This window comes from Pleurodeles waltl, chromosome 2_2, assembly GCF_031143425.1.
Source record: "Pleurodeles waltl isolate 20211129_DDA chromosome 2_2, aPleWal1.hap1.20221129, whole genome shotgun sequence".
Classification (NCBI taxonomy): domain Eukaryota; kingdom Metazoa; phylum Chordata; class Amphibia; order Caudata; family Salamandridae; genus Pleurodeles; species Pleurodeles waltl.
Genome location: NC_090439.1, coordinates 219183189 through 219200157, shown reverse-complemented (window position 1 = coordinate 219200157; position 16969 = coordinate 219183189). Strand labels below are relative to the sequence as shown.

The window sequence follows — 16969 nt, the reverse complement described above, 5'->3', positions numbered from 1 at the left end:
CTTTCAAATCAGCCTTAAGATGCTACAACCAGCAGATATCAAACACCAAGCACACAGCCCTTGCAGATCGCATCAACGATGTCACCAACAACAGCACGGAAATCTTTGCCACCAGCAAAGATTTCACTGAACCCTCTACTCCCTTCAGCAACATCATCCCCTCACATCCCCCCTTTGCAACAAAATCTCGGAATTCTTCTGTAACAAAATCACCTCCATATACAGCATTTTTCATCCTAATTTGGACACCATCACCGTCACAACACAAAATCTCATAGCTGAAGAACGAACCCAAACCTCCTAACCTACGTCACCACAGTTAAAATTACTACTACCATGCAGATAATCCACTCAGGGACCCCATCTGATTCCTGCCTCTACAATCCCTTCACCAAAGGACTCCTAAGGACTTCTACCAATCAATGAAGCTTTAACACCAATCCTCATGCCACCATCATGCCCCTGCTCAACAAACCATCCACTGACCCAGCCATGCTTTCCACCTTCAGACACATCTCAGTCCTACCATACCCGGCAAAAGTTTTATAGAATAATAATCAAATGGCACCTCGCTGACCATCTTCGCAACCACCAGCTCCACAAAGTCACACAGTCCGGAAATCATCACCGCCACAGTCGACATCTGCATGATCCTTTACAGAGGAAGCATTGCACCACTCATTTTCCTAGACTACTCTGCAGCATATGAAATAGTCTCATTCCCCATCCTCATGAGGCCCCTGCTCGAGATTGGCATTCAAGGACCCGATCTCTGCTGAGTCTGCTCCTTCTTAACAGATAGAACACAAGTTTCAGCCTAGCACCTTATTCCTCAAAAGGCCAAAAACTCACCTGTGGAGTGCCTCAAGGTTCATCACTCTGCCCCACCATCTTTAACGCATAGATGATCCATCTGTCCATTGTCATCCACATATATGACATCAACATACTCTCCTATGCCAAGACTCAACTCATATTATCCCTATCGGACAAGATCACCGTAACAAGAAACATGTTTACTGCTTCCATGGCGAAAATCGTTAACTGGATGAAAGCAAACTGTCTCAAGCTCAACACAGACAAGGCAAAAGTAGTGCTCTTCGGCAAAAACATCTCACCATGGGACTCCACCTAGTGACCAGATGAACTCGGACACACACCCAGTACCCATGCCAGGAACCTCAGAATAATCATCAACAGCAAACTGGCCATCACCGCAATAATCAATGCTATCACTATATCATGCTTCAACTCCCTCAAGATGCTGAGGAAGATCTTGAAATGACTCCCAGCCAACATTAGAAAAACTGTCACTTACTCCCTAGTCACCAGGAAGTTGGACTTCGGGAACACCCTCTAAGGCAGGATCACCAATCAACTAACTAAACGACTACAAACCATCCGGAACGTGGCAGCCAGACTCATCCTCAACCTTCCACACAGAATTCACATCACACCTCAGGGAGCTCCACTGGCTCCCAATACACAAGTGTCCTTACTTCACACTCCTCACACACACATTTAAGGTGATACACAACTTAGGTGACTCCTACCTCTACTATTACATGTCCTTCCAACCAACAACCCAGACATCTCAGCTTTGCAGCACTCCTACTCACACACATCCCATGCATACACAGAACCAGAGCAGGAGGATGGGCATTCTCTTACATCGCTCCTAAAGTGTGGAACAGCCTCCCACTCCACATCAAAGCTTCCTCCTCTCTTCCGGAATCGCACAAGAAGCTGAAGACCTGGCTTTTCAATGAATCAATATACATTGACAGGTCTAGGAATACACACCTGCTCAGCACTAGGATACATTATTAGCAAGTGATAATGTGCTTCAAAAATACAGAATTAAGGAGACAAACTGGGTTATGTAAAACATATGAGCAACCTGCCAGCCAGGTAGACAGAGGCCATTGACTTCTGTCCCACCATTTCAGCCTGTCATTTACTACTGATAACTTCCCTCATTAATTTGAGATCTTATTTCTGAGAAAACTAACAGAAAGCGTATCCTCTCCCTACAAATATAGACCTGAATCCAAATGGCATGACTGACCTCTAAGCGTCTCAATGTCTACCTGTCCTCTTGTGAGCTTCTGGAGCCCTTTTGAGGTCTTCCTTAAACAGTGCATTTGCTGTCTCTTCAAGAACTTTTACTTCTATTAGTGGGTTTAGATACCGCCCATTGATTACCATTGGTTGTCTTGGTAATCAGTCTCATCTGCATACTTCTTATTGGTCATCTGCTGTTGGTTTTCTTTCCCTTTGTGTGTTTGTCCCTCCCATGGAGCATGGATGCATACTTACGTACCTCCACTGCTCATTTGTATAGTTGCTACTTTTTTCTTTGTATTTAAGCACTGTACCAAAGCGTGCCCTTTTCAGTTGACTTCCTTGTGTGCATCTCTCACTTCCACTATTTTTCTTCTTGTCTCCACCTGCCTTCCCTTCATCTATTGTTGCTTACTCTCGCACCCACCTTCCCTCCTACAGTTGTTGCTTGTCCCCACCCGCTCTCCTTCCTCACGCTGTTTGCCCCCACCATAACAAAAACAGCGCTATGACACAGACACCACTGACCGCGCTATAGTGTTCTTTTTTCACAACCTTCCTCCTCCCTTCCTCCGTTAATGCTTGTCCCTCTATCTGCCCTCTCTCCTTCAATTGTTGCTTGCCCCCTATCCAAACTCCTCCTTCCATTGTCGCTTGCCCCCACAACCATAACAAAAAAAGCACTATTACGGAACACCAATGGCGGAGTCATACTGCTTTTTCCCCATCCTGCCTCCACGTGGCCTCCCACATGGTCATCACTCCTGCCAGCAATTTAAAAAAAGCAATATGATGCAGCTGACGTTGGCCGCATAATAGCGTTTTTTTTAATGCGCTGCTGTACAGCATTGCTAATACATAGATAAAGCCAATACCACCCATAGGCCAGAACTATTGGCTTTGCCAATGCTTGTTTCAGTTTCTCATGCTCTCGCCGATATCTCCAATTTTACCAGAAAGCCAACTATCAGCTGCACTTATGTTTCTTCACCTAATATCTGCCATTGACAATACCATATTCTGGGTCCTACTCAACTCCAGGCAGGCACTGCCCTTTAACAGTTCATATCTCTCTGGTCGATCATTCTGTGTTTCAAGGCTCTAGTCAGTCATTGAATTTCTCTTTTCCAGCATGCACGCACTCCAGGTTTCATTCTAGTCTCTTGATACACTTACTACCTTGGCGATAATAATGTCCTTGATTTTTCCTACTAACTTTATGGAAGTGTGTCACAAGGTGAAGAACAGATCCGAAGGGGATGTAAGCGAGATTTGGCCTAATGGGGTGGGGATGTATAATACAAACATATTGGAGTTAACACACAGAAACCTACCTCAGGAAAGAAGGCAAGCTAGTGGGCTGCATTTATACTGGAGTTACGTCTTAAACTGTAACAACTTATCTAAATTAGCAGAATATTCCTGGTTGGCTCCTGTGTAACATATAACAGCGGTTACAGTAGTGTTGGGAGTCTACCTAACGTGATTTGGATGGGGGTTGAGAGACCTCTGGCAAAAGAGAAATCCACAGACTGATACCTCAGACACCATGCTGGAGCTATTGTTCAAAAGAGAAAGACGGGATCCATTTTAAAGGAGGTGTGGCTAAAGAGCCTGCCTTTCTCACATATTCCAACCTATCCCTTAATGCCAGGGATCACTGGCCATGCCTATTCCATATCAGAACCTTATTGGAATAAGAGTAAGGAGGAAGAAGGGACAATGCAGAACTTAGGCATGGTATTAAAATATAGAAAAGGAAGAGGGGAAAGGAGAAGAACAATATACCCTGGTCATTATTTGACAGAAGCACAAACTTCTTTTTCAAGACAAGTGAAGTTTTTGGAAGGGAAGGAGGTATTCCAATATGTCTTATAACGGGGAAGGGAGAAAACCAGCAGAGCAGATCGTGGTAGTTACCTGACATAAGCCCATTCCTTTTCTCCCAGGTTGAGGAGGACTACAAAAAGAACAAGTAGGAGCTCTTTCTGGGCAAAGACTATAATGCTGATTGTCCAGCCTAGGAAAGTGAACATCAGTTGTATTTCTGTATTCATCTGGAAAGAGACTTTGGAGATAAAGTCTAAAATGCAAAATAACTAAATCTGAAAATAGGAGATATGAATGATAATAATATATCATCTATCTGTTATTGATTACGTGGTGAAAGAGAAAATAAAATAAGTTTTATATTTTACAACCACAGATCCACTGTATTCTTTATCTCAAAATGACACCAAGATCATCTTCGCATTGCTTCACATCCCACGCTAAAGTTTTGAACTGACACATCACCATCTTAACAATACATGTCAATAATTCCTGGTACTCATGTCTTCCACAGTGTAAATCACCTACTTTCTGAACTCTTCAAACTTACCTACATCAACTCCACTAATGTCTTTTCCATCTGACTACTGCCTCCTTTGCTGAAAACCTCATTGATAAGAGAGTCAAAATAAGCCTAGAGCCTGTGAGCATCACTCTATAATCACAGCCAATTATCAGGTACTTAGCATCAGAAAAGAGATCCCCTTCCCCTATTCCATACCTCCAAGCCCCTTAAAACACAGTTGCCACAAGCAATAGGACTGCTGCCACAGACAGTTTACTGGCCTCATAAAGTACCTCTTCAAACCCTGCAACAAATTTACTCATTTTGCACCCTACGTTTGCTTCTCTAGCTTTCATTACCAATTCGCCTGTTCTGACCATTCATATGCCAGCTGTCATTCCACCTGTACTATGGTCCGGTTTAAGCTCCTCATCTTGATATTCGAAGCAATATGTTCTTAATTTGAGCCGGTGGTTGTTAGTGAAGCCCTGGCACTTATTTTTGGGGACCTACATGCATTTTCCTGAGATCCAGCTCAAGAGAGATAAAATCACAAACGAGGGAAAGAAGGAGGAATAGAAATGGAAAACTGTGATAGATGGAGAAAGTAGTAAAGTAAAATAACCTGTAAGAGATGAAGAGGCAGGAAGTGTTGGTGTTAGATTAAAGAAGCATGAGCATGCATCACAAGATCTAGCCCTAGAACCCGGCACCATAACCTTCAACTGCACTGCACAGGATTCTGAGCAAACAACTTTGGGCCCCGGGAAATTCATGATCTGTACTCAAGAAAACCTTTTTGTTACTTGCATACTGTGATATGTACTAAATTAAATAATTATTTTAGAAATCCTCTCACGCATGATTTCATGTTGCACTGAAATATAAAAATACATGTTCTAAGATTAGCATTTAAACTATGTATGGAGACCATTGATAGATAAGATTTAAATTTATTTGGGTATCTTGACAAACCTACCTACCTACCAATTAGTGCAATAAATATAATAAAGTTTCCTTGACATGGTTCGTGACTTTAGTGTTGCCAATGTTTTTTCGGATTCAATGGTATTGGAACAGTTTTACACATAGCTTTGTGGTTCTGCTTTGGCCCTTAACTGATCAGAACTCTCCTACCTTTTCTGCTTGCATTGGGAGTTATAATGTGACAATGTTTTCTTTATTTCTATGATATATGGTCAGTGATCTGTCAAGAGAGATTCCATGTTTCCTTCTATCAGGGGTCTTGTTTGAGATGATGTCTTTTTTTTAACAAGACCCTGGCCCCATTGTGGATGTGAAGGCCCAGATTTATCATGAATTCCCGAAACGTAGAAAGACAATTTGCTGGGCTGCGCCGGGTGAAAGGGAAACAACAGGAATATACTGTATTTACCACTGTAAGGCGCATTCCTGTCCTTTCCCATCACTGGCATGCTTTTGGCTGCCTAGCGCCAATGCAGCCACCCTTGAATCAGGTTGCAGTGGTGCCTGCATTGTATGCAGGGTTGTTTTTGTGCAGGAAGGGCTCCTTTCTTCACAAAAACAATCCTTACAGGCATTTTCCCCTTTATAAGTGTGCTGCCAAATGCAGCACATAAAGAAAGAGGAAAAAACAAGGAGAAATAAAGATATTTCTCCTCATTATGCCTCACCTGAGGAGATGATGTAACAGAAATGTTATTGCTACCCCTGGCGTCACATTGATCATCTATACGTGACAATCTATACCTCTTGTTAACTGAAGTACTAATAGATTGCATTCACTGTAGGTTACTAGAGTAAACTGTGTTTGCCGCCTTCTTTTGATCTAATATCTGTTATTGCTGAATTATGTACATGGCCATCAGTAGACTATGTTTATTTAATGTCTTGAAATTTAACTATATGCTATAAATAAAGTCTTTTTAGGTCTGGCTGGAAAGTGCAACTGTCTGCGGCCGTACTGTTACAAGTTTTTTAAAATCTAAATGGCGGGCCCTTTGGCACCCGAGTATTTCCAGCTCACCTTATGCTATTGGCTATTTGGTATATAGTACCACATCCTATGGTGCGTTTTTATCTAAAAAGTACACAGAATCATCACATTACATTTGTTACCTCAGAGATGCATAGTGTCCAGGATGTATTCGCTTTTTATTTTTTATTTTTTTACTGCAGCAGTTTTTTAAAAGATTTTCTTAGTGATCCAAATGCAAGCCAGACACATTGGTTTTGCCAATGCTTGCTTAGTATTCCTTTTTCCAGAAAACGTAAAACCCTGATGTGTAAAGATTAATACTAATGGTTGTGGATGAAATGCCACTTTAGAGTACGATAAAGATAATTAACATAAAATCGTTAGTATCACCTCTGAACCTCCACAAGCGACAACACTATACTTAGAATTCAGATACACGGGTAAATCTACCATCCTTCCCGGCAACGCAGTGCAGCAGCCAAGAAATATGCATTGCGCGAGAAGGAGGAAGCAGGAGAAGGCCATGTCTGCAGAGTTAGGGCTCTTTCCTCCCCTTCCCCTAGCGCTGATTTCAGCTGCAGTGCGCCACGTACACACCTTCGCGCCATAGCGCAAGGGTGTGTGCAAGAGTCTAGCATAGGAATTGTACTGGAAGGGGACCCTTCCAGTACAAAATACTAGGCCTAGACAACTCTTAAAACTTTTCCTACTTTGAATGTGTGCTGCACAGTGCAGCACACACAGAAAGTAGGAAAAGAAGGGAGAAATGACAACATTTCTCCTTTTAACCCCTGGTTTTAAAATGCGTTAATTTTTTATGCAAAATCCTGTCTCACATTTTTGGTAGATAGGGTTTTGCATCAAAAAGGGAGGGTGGTTGCATGGGAACGCCCATGTAATGACTCCTTGACGAAAAATAACGCAAATCAGCACCTCACGCTACTTTACGTTACTTTTACTCATTTTCCAACTCAAAACAAGTTTTGCGCTGGAAAGTTAATAATAGAAAAAACATTTTGTACTGGTTTGTGTCACTTTCATGACGCAAACCCAGAGCAAAATGTTGTTAGTTCTGCCCGACAGTATTCTACCAGTAAATGACTTTTGCAGTAGGTGGAATGGCTGTCAAATTATATCAACATATCCTTCTTGTTTGGTCAGTGCTGAAACAGAAGAGCATGTTCCATTTTTCTGCCATGCTATATACAGCATTTAGGAGGACTTGACTGATTTCAATATGTCGGATCTTATCCACGTGACACCTAAAGGACACAATTAAGATCCTCAAAAGTGACAGTACTGAATGGTTAGTTTTTGCACTTTCCAGATTTTTATTATACGCTTGGCGAGTAAGATGCAAACTATTGAAACAGGATGCAAGGTTTCAGAAATATTTTAAGTACAACCTGTATTTCTACTTGTCTTACTTTCACCAGGAGGGGTATTAAAAACTCCCTATGGGAAGTTTTGAAATGTTTTTATGTTGGTTTTAATATTAAGTAGTGGATGCAATGTTAACATTTAAAAATGGAAGTAATGTTGGATTTTTGTTATACACTTAGAACTATGCTCTATTTATTTAATTCTCAATGATTAATGGACTTTGTGGTTACTATATGGCACATGCACTTTCTGCTCTTGAGAATAGTGTATTAAAATTGTGCAATAGATATTTAAACTTGCTGCTAGCTGGCATAAGTACAGTAGATAAATATTTATGGGTTGTAAGTTTACTGTATTAAAGAGTATAATTGATGTCTAAAACTGATGCTAGTTACTATAACGCATAGAGCATAATTATAGATATCTCAACTATGATATGCTGAATCAACTGTTGGCTAATTATAAATATATGTGTGCGGCCCATACAAAAATGGATGAATCACATCCCATGTGTCGGCCTCCTTTGTATGGGAGAGGGATGTTATTTTATGGTTTATTTTATAGACTGTGTATTTGTGCATCTTCTATAGTATATTATAATTGAATAAAGTAAGGTTTTACTATGAGGTGCCTGAATAGGTACAGATAATATCCAACTAAATAATGTAGTGAACTATTATGTGATAAATTCATTCTGTGAGAAAGAAATGTTTACTTTCAGAAGAAGAACTAAAGGATTACCTAGAAATCAAAAAAAGCTTGCATAAGGTAACGCCTTGTAAAGAAAAATAAGATCTAAAACATGAGATTTTTTTAAATTCTAGGACTGAACCTAGCACATGTTCTGAACACCTCGAAAGCTTCTTGAAAGTATAAATCTCAAAGTGGGTGACAATGTTTTTGTTTCTTACAACTACAAAACTGACTGGAGAAAATAATTGGATTGTGCTGTTTCATATCTAGATGGTAACTTAAGTGTACTGCACGTTTCTAAAATAAGTATAAATCTTGACACAGTACAAATGCAACATCGTATTTGAAGGTTTATTTGTATTTTAACATATTGAAGCAATTGAGTCTCCTTGTAATAGGTTGAATTTGCTTGTTCTCCTTGTTGCTGGTCGGACAACTGATGCAGTTTTATATAAAGAGCTTCTCAGTCAAAGTCAAACCCAATGTTTTCAGTTAGTGCTGATAATGCTTATTGAGGGAGTTTGCGGCATCCATGGACCTTTTCTGAACCCAGTTAAGAGGGCCACATGGTGAAAGCTAGAGTTACTGGACCCAACCGTGGAGGTTGAGGCCTTTTACTTTTGCTGTCCCAGGGACTGAACTACTATGGATCCTGAGTAACTGGACCAAGCACCCCTTCAGCACTTGTCTCTCAGTGGTAGCGTGGTATGAGCAGTCCAAGGCATTTTGGGGGAGGTAGGCAGAGGGGGTGAGCACAGACTCACAACTCATCACAACATTAATCAGCAGCAATTAATGACTGTCCAGTCAAATACTTGCTTTTAATAAAAAACGAATATTGTATATGAACACCAAGTAAAATATGACATTCACAAACAATACACGCAGTCCCATGAGGTCATGGCTTTAGTGTTTTATAGGTGAGCCCCTGAGTCCCATTCCCCTTTCACTAGTAGTTATTCCCCATTCACTGTAAGCAACATTCAGGTTAAACTCCACTAGTAGTCCGAGTCCTTATGAAAGTCAAAAGCGGTCCAGTACTAAAGCGCTATATGGCAAGCAACTTTCCACAGAGCCGTCAGGCCTGTAAATCAGTCTTAGCCACAACAGCAAGATCTAAGCAGCCAGAGTCTCTAAGCGTGCCCCAGTCACAGCCACTGAAGCTGCAGTGGCTGTCTCTGGTAGGCTTGGGCGCCGCGGAGTGCTGAAAAAACTCTTACGCCCTACGTGGAGTTTCGAGAGCAGCAGAGTCTGGGTAAGTTGTGCTGTTTGCACTGATTTTCAGCGTCAGGAGTTTCTCCTGCACTGTAAAATCAGCAAGAATGGGGTGCCAGAGGGTGCTAACTTCTTTCTGCCACTCAAGTAGATTTGCTACTCGAGTAGCAGCTTCCTCAATGCGAGCGACATCTTTCTCATTACAATCGGTCAAGGCCTACAGTGACTGCTCGCATTCAGAAATCTCGCTTGCCAACTTAGCGATTTCTCTCCATCGCCAACTTAACACTGGCGAGCGCCAGAGAAAAAACAGGTATTTTGAAACTCTGTGTGGAGTGGGGAAAACTCAGCGAACTTCGCCAGTGAAGCGGAATTCTTCGCCCACCCCTAGTCTTTGTTAAGTTCCTCACATGCGGCACAGAGGAGCAGGTTTCAGGTGTCTTTGAGTATCTTACATGCAGTCCACAGAGGCAGCAGCGGGGGCTCTGGGTGCTCCTCTGTATAGGACTGTGGCCAAATCAGCACAGCAGCAATCTTCACGGTGGCCCCACCTGGCATACAGAGTTGCTGACTTAGCTCTACACATTGGTAACAGCCCCATTAATATGACAGTATTAGTAAGACAGTATTTCTTAATGGCTCCCCACCTAGCATACAGGGTTGCTGACTTAGCTCCGCACAAAGGCAACAACTCAACTGGTGCAGCAGGAACCTCCTCATACCTCGCTATAGGGACCCAATCGACAAGATCCCCAACTGGACCTCGTTCCCTCCAGTGCTCTCCTCTTCCTCACTGGGCACACTGGTCTTGGCTAGTACTGGGGCTCCAGGGGCAGGCAGACTTGAAGTCCCTGAGTGGTGTCCCGTCATCCAGCTGGGAAACAGGTAGGCCTTAGCTCCCAGCACGGGACACAAGAAGTCCTGCAGAGCTTCTCATCCTCGCACAGCTCGTCTGCCTGCTTGACAGTTGACAATTTTGGGGGCCTCAAGCACCCCTTCTTATGGTCCATTTCCAGACACCAAATGTGATTTAGAGTTTGAGTCTTTGAAGTTTATGTTGGGGGTATGCTTCTTTTTGAAGTGCCCTCTTTTTCACCCTGCCCTTCCTCTAAAAAGCAGTCTGCCACAGGCAGAGAGACTACAAATCTAATAGCCCCATAACACAGGCCATTGGAGTGATTAGAAGTTCCAACCTGGATGTCAGCCACAGTGATATATGTATCAAAAGGTTAACCCCAGGACCTCATTCCTACTACTTATGATTCTATTATCAGCCCGATCCCCTTCCTGAGTTGTGTCCAGGCCCCTGCCAAGTGACCTCTCCATAAATAAATGAGCACATTTTGAAGGTTGATTGATTGATTGATTAGACTTCTACTGATCTCTGCATGGTATGCTGCCACCTCTGTGGCACAGACAGCCTTTCACCACTATGAGGTGAGTACTTTGGGTGCCCCTTCTGGTGCTAAAAAGACTGCAATCCGTGACACAGGCCCTTAGCAGCAAAGATCAGCATCATTACAGTTAGGGCAATCGGGGCAGGTGTGCCCATCCATCACCATGCAAGGGTCTTTTCTGCCGCAACAGAGCAATACTCCACCCTATTTTCATTGCAAGTGGATTCTTTCATTTGAACATGTTCAGTTGCCTTTCAGCTTTCTCATTGATAAGTGTTTCTACTCATTTGTTCCTGATATGGTTGTGTATAGCAGTTTCATCCAAAGCACTGTGCATGCCAGGAACAGTTCAAAACAAAAAAAAAAGAAAAGGGTAAAAACTTAGTTGATGTACCCCTTGTCTGACAGTGTAAAATCCACCTTGAAGAGCTTTAAAGTAGCACTCAAAACCAAATTCCATACTGGAATAAACCCAATGATAATACAGCTACCATGTCTGCATCAGTGCAGCACCTACAATTTAGGGGGATTTATGCTTATACTGTTATATTATGTAGTCTCTTACTCTCTCTCTCTCTCCATTCTCAATATCATCACCATACAAATCCATGCTGTCACCAACTCAATAGTTGCTAATGTATCATATTTAATGTCTCATATGTTGTAAACCATCTGTACGATTTTACGAATGTATACATATAAATTAAATTCAAATGTAGAATTGGAACATACTATGTCAGCATACAGGTGAGTATCAAATCCACTACCAGCTTTAATGTAATGGCAAGAAGTAGTAAATCAGATTATGGGTAGAGGGGGTCACAATTATAACACAGCTGACAGGACTCTGTGTGGGAAATCAGGTGGTTAAAAGCTAGCCATCCCAGAGGCTGACTATGCAGCAGGCCCACTTCTTGGATATAACACCTGAATTTGTCCCCTCAGAGAAAGGAAAAGCATGCTGTGGGCTGAAAAAAATATATAAATAGAAAATGTAGAAAGAAAAGACTAACGTTGCCAGGGGCTTTCATGGAGGAGAGAAACTGTGCATTACCTAAAAAAACACAAAATCATGAGCAATGTCACCAGTAGGAGATGTGCTCTAGTGAATTTTTCACATTAAATTCAATATTAACCTGCACACAGAGCATTTCAAATCTGTTTTTGTTCACTTGTGGATGTTTTTTAGATCACACAAGTGTCACAAATTGGTAATGTGTTCTGGGTACAGGACAGACTGATCAATATATAAAGTTAAATAGAAGAATGGGTCCTTCAGGGGACATTCAGCCTTACCGAAAAACAGGTGTGTGGGAAGGGTTGGAATGGTGTAGGTCAAAACAGGACAGCCCCAGTCATGCTAGCTGATTATGGACTATGACAATGCTCTCCTTGGTCCTTGTGAGGGTATCCGACCTGTCTCAGGATGGGTCAGTCTGTTTATGGCAAGAGTTCTTTTAACCTTCCTGACCCCTGCAATAAGTCCCCCTAGCAGCTACGTCTGGCGCTGAGGCAAAATGGGGGTGGGTGGAGGGGGTTATTGAACAAAATTGAAAAATTAACAAGAAAAATAAATAAATTTACATGGTTCCTGCTGCATCGCCATGCCGCTGCTCTTCAGGTCTACTGCAAGCAGGCACAGGCTCCCAGCCTGCCCTGCGGCCAATACTAATGCTGCGTCAGGATTGGCCTGGGCGCCCTGGCTTTGCGCTCCGAGGCAGATTGGAATTCTGTGCTTTCTCTGTCTCCAACCTGACGACGCAGTTCGGGTTGGAGACAGCTCAGTGCACATGTGTTAGACCGTCCTGAGACAGCCGGCCAAACCTGCATGCGCACTGAGGGGAGCGAACACCACTCCTCCTCCCTGCCTGTCATTCCCTATGGCCCCACCCTCTTGAAAAATGAAATGATAATAAACACTGTTTGTTATTATTTTAGTTTTAAAGTTTTGCAGCTGTTGCTGCTGGCAGGGGATCATCTCTCCTCAGCTGTAGCAGAGGAGCTGCCGCTGGCCCCAGGAGAAAACACATTTGAACACATATTTGCTAGAAAACCTGCTACTTTGTAATTGCACTTCATTTATTTAGCTTTTTATACAGAGCTGCGCATCTCTTTGCACTTAAGTTAAAGCACCAGAAATGATCAATCGTGCAAGAGAATTAATCTTTTTCATGGAACTCGCCTCTGTGAACATGTAAACAGAGGTTTACATCTATTGCATTCTGTGTAACAGAAGGAATCATAAGACCAAAGCCTACTTGTGCACAAAAAGCAAAATGGTTTGCTGTACTTTTTGTGTTCAGTGTACAGTTTACACTATATGGTCCATAGAGCGGTATAGTTTCAAGTCCGGTTTCTCTTTGGAGGCAAACAAATCTTAACAGATGCTGGTTTCTGAATTTAAAGAAAAGTTCAATTGCAATGGAGGTTCTAACTTAAATCTTTCCTCTTTGCATACTGTGTTCACCATCTAAATTCAATATAACATGCCAAATGCCACCATTAATTCTAAAAAAGGCAATCATCCAACAATTCAAATTATTGCATTGCTGCCTTCAGTAATTCATAACGAAAGAGGAGCTTCTTTCCCGATCCCAAAGGACTGCAACAGTACAGTATTGCAGCCCACCATTTTGTCCAGTTCAATTGAGAACATATTACACTGTCTCAAAACTGCAATGATTTGAAGCACGTAGTTGCCTTTGTTCTTGCACCAGTTTATAACAGCGGTGCATCACAAAGAGCAACACAGGTCATGCGTTGAACACAAGTCAACAATAGTCCTGGTCATGCCTGTCCACAAAAAAAGACTAGCTTTGTAATCGCGATTGCATGGGAACACCCATGGAACACCTTCTTGACGCAAAGTAATGCAAAGCACAACTTTTAGTTACTTTGGGAAAATATCCACCACAAATCCTGATTTGCACTGAATAATAAATCCCAGCATAACACTATGAGGCAGGTTTGCGTTACAAAAGTAAAGCAAACCCGGAGCAAAGCGTTAGTAAATCTGGGCCAGTATTTTGAATCCTTCTCTGTTGCTCTGTTTCAGCTTATTATACCAGGCATTATATTACATATCCTCAAAGGGATGATTTACGTGATAATCCTAGATTGTTTGTGTCCATAGAAGTCATGAACCACCATTTCCACTCTACTCCGTTAAAGTGCAAAAAGTCATCAGCCAGATCACAAAACATACTTGACTGGTGCTATTACATTTCTTTAGTGGCTAGGCAATGAGTGATGCAAACAACGTTTTCCACCTTGCTATGACAAGAATATTTATACATAATGGTTGTGTTGCATTTTTTTGTGGTGAGGATGTTTTGGCTTATTTTATATGTTGTATTTTTGTGCTGCAATAATGTATTGTAATGTTTTGCATTGCACTGTATTTCTATTGTATTATTACTGTGCTATATTATGGCTGCTTTATAGTAAATGTAATGCTGCTTGTTTTGCACCCTGTTTGACTCTTTTGTTATGTTGTGCCTCGTTATGTTTTTGTTGTGTTGTCTTCTTTGTGTTATGTTATTGTGTTGTTATTTAGTGTGTAATTACCTTAGTATTGTCATATTTCCAGCACATTCGTTGAATGTTCCCATAACAAAATATCATTTTACACTGCCTGAAGTAGGAATCTAGCACTGCTACAGGTCCTAAACTATTTAAGACACCAGGCAGCCCAAAGCTGTGTAAGAGATCTGTATTAAATTAGCATTTACAGTGCTCACTCTATGTGACACAGCCCATTACTTTGTGGCTTTGTAAATAAAGAATTTATTGCCCACAAAAAGCTGCCCATATAGCAAAGAACATTAAGAAAATGGTTATGTTGATCCGTACTAATAAGTGATCAGAACTCAAAATTAATTCAGGTGTGGCGTTACTCCATTCTGGGTCTCCATTAAGGGACAGCATTCAGGCGCCAATATTTGAACTATCAGTGTCTAAAACGTGAGATGTATCTGAGATGTTTTTATCTTTTTTTAACTTTATTTGTTGAGTTTCCAATGACTGATAACGAAAAATAAAACACTCAGCATAGGTACAAGAGCTATCCTAATTACATGACACATCATTAAGCAAATGAACAGCATATTCCTGATTCTCATGACAATAAGACAATGACAAAAACATCTGAAATATGGTATGCTTATGAAAGAAAAAAGAATCCAGGTGTAATGGTGACACTCTAACATGTTAACACATAAACAATATCACACAATACCATTAGGCCTGGCATTAAGAGCCTGATTTAGAGATTGGCAGAGGGGGATACTCCGTCACAAATGTGACAGATATCCCGTGCACCGTATTACGATCCCATTGTAGCCCATGGAGATCATAATACAGCATACGGGATATTCGCCACAGTTGTGACAGAGTAATCCGTCAAACTCTAAATCAGGCCCAAAGTCATCTACAAAACCATAGTAAGAATGATACTATGTATGAATTACATTTTTATTTAATTATTCTCCTCTTACCCTTGTTGGGCCTGTATATTTATGAGAAGCAAAAACTATAATATTTTAACACTAATTCTACACATTCTGAGAAAGAAGAAGAGAAAGAAAAGAGAAAGCGATTAAATGTAGCAGGTACAGTTGCAAATATTCAGAGCTAAGGATAAAAAACATGGCAATTAGGAAGGGTAGAAAGATGGCAACATTGGTATGTGCTGTTCTCTTGATGTCTTATTCGATTTGTAGAGATTGGCTTCATGTATGCAAATATTTGTTGGCTGTCATACGACTAAATATTCCACTTTATAAGCATTTAAGACGGAATAGAATGAGGCTAGTGAAGGTCTGGCTTTGCTAAAAACATTCATGGTGGAAATCTGGTCATGGTCCTCATTTCAAGTGGCACTTGAAGCAGAATGTTGTTTTAAGACAGGCATCTCTTTGTACAATGTTAGGAATGACTCACTTATATAAAAATCACATAATACAAAGCTTTGCTTTCTTGTAGGAACAGAGGCAAAAATACTGTTTTTATACAATTAAAAAAGAATAAACTTAAATTAAATGTGGTGGCCAACGTACATTTCTTACCTTCCAGCTACCTGCAGCCAGATTCTGCAGTGCTCCTGCTGCACCCTCCAGTGTGTCGGGGTTCGAGCACTCGGAGAGGAGTGTGAGGTAGGGTTTCACTATAGAAGGATGCCACAACATTTGGATTCCTTTTGGTGGTTCTGCACAATCTGGAAGCGGTCCTACACCATCCCACTGTTTAGAAAAAGAAACAAAAATCCAGACATGATAGTGTTGAAATTAAGAAAATTAGTCAAAATCCTCATATTTTAGTCACAAAAGACTAGTCCATTAAATTATGTAAAGTAAAAACAGTTCTTCCACATTTAAATTCTTGGCTGTGTTGATGCAGCTTAACTATACTTTCACGTTTGTTCAGATTTTTAATTGTTATTGATTTTCGATTGTAAATGGTTGACAACATTGAACACCAATATTTCAAATATGTAGCCCTCACTAGGCAGAAGCACTAAATCTGTCTAAACCATAAAGTGATCTAGCTAGAGACTTATAACAAAAGACAAACAATGTCTATCTAACATGTTGGTAGGCATCTAGGATTGAGTCCGATATTTGTTTTTCAGCAGTTCTAATAGAACTAAACTCAGTCAAAGCTAGAGCTATTGATTTGCTGCAGAGACTTCATTTGTGTATTAAAAACCGTAATTTCATTGGTCTACATTCTTGCATAGGTCACCTCCCAAGGTACCCAATGTATTAATGACAGACCTGCAGATCATTGGTACTTGTGAGAAATATATCATGCCTTCTGGACACATGAAAGGAATCCCTATTTAGTTATGTATCTGTGGACCTTCATCAGAGAGGACACATGCAATTTCTTTTGTGATAACAAACGTCCCCAATCACAAAAAAC

The 16969-nt window shown here is 41.1% G+C and overlaps 1 protein-coding gene across 29 annotated transcripts in view; it reads right to left on the bottom strand.

Annotated features, from left to right (window-relative positions):
• The window catches only part of CTNND2 (catenin delta 2), a 3139673-nt gene that overhangs the window by 606198 nt on the left and 2516506 nt on the right, over positions 1–16969 (bottom strand). For 15 of the 29 annotated variants that reach the window (XM_069219653.1, XM_069219661.1, XM_069219668.1 and 12 more), the window contains one exon: positions 16114–16287. In XM_069219653.1, coding sequence (XP_069075754.1) covers positions 16114–16287 — 174 coding nt within the window. Of the gene's footprint in view, positions 1–16104; positions 16288–16969 lie in introns of all 29 variants that reach the window. The other 14 variants (XM_069219651.1, XM_069219660.1, XM_069219654.1 and 11 more) reach the window with 1 other exon arrangement.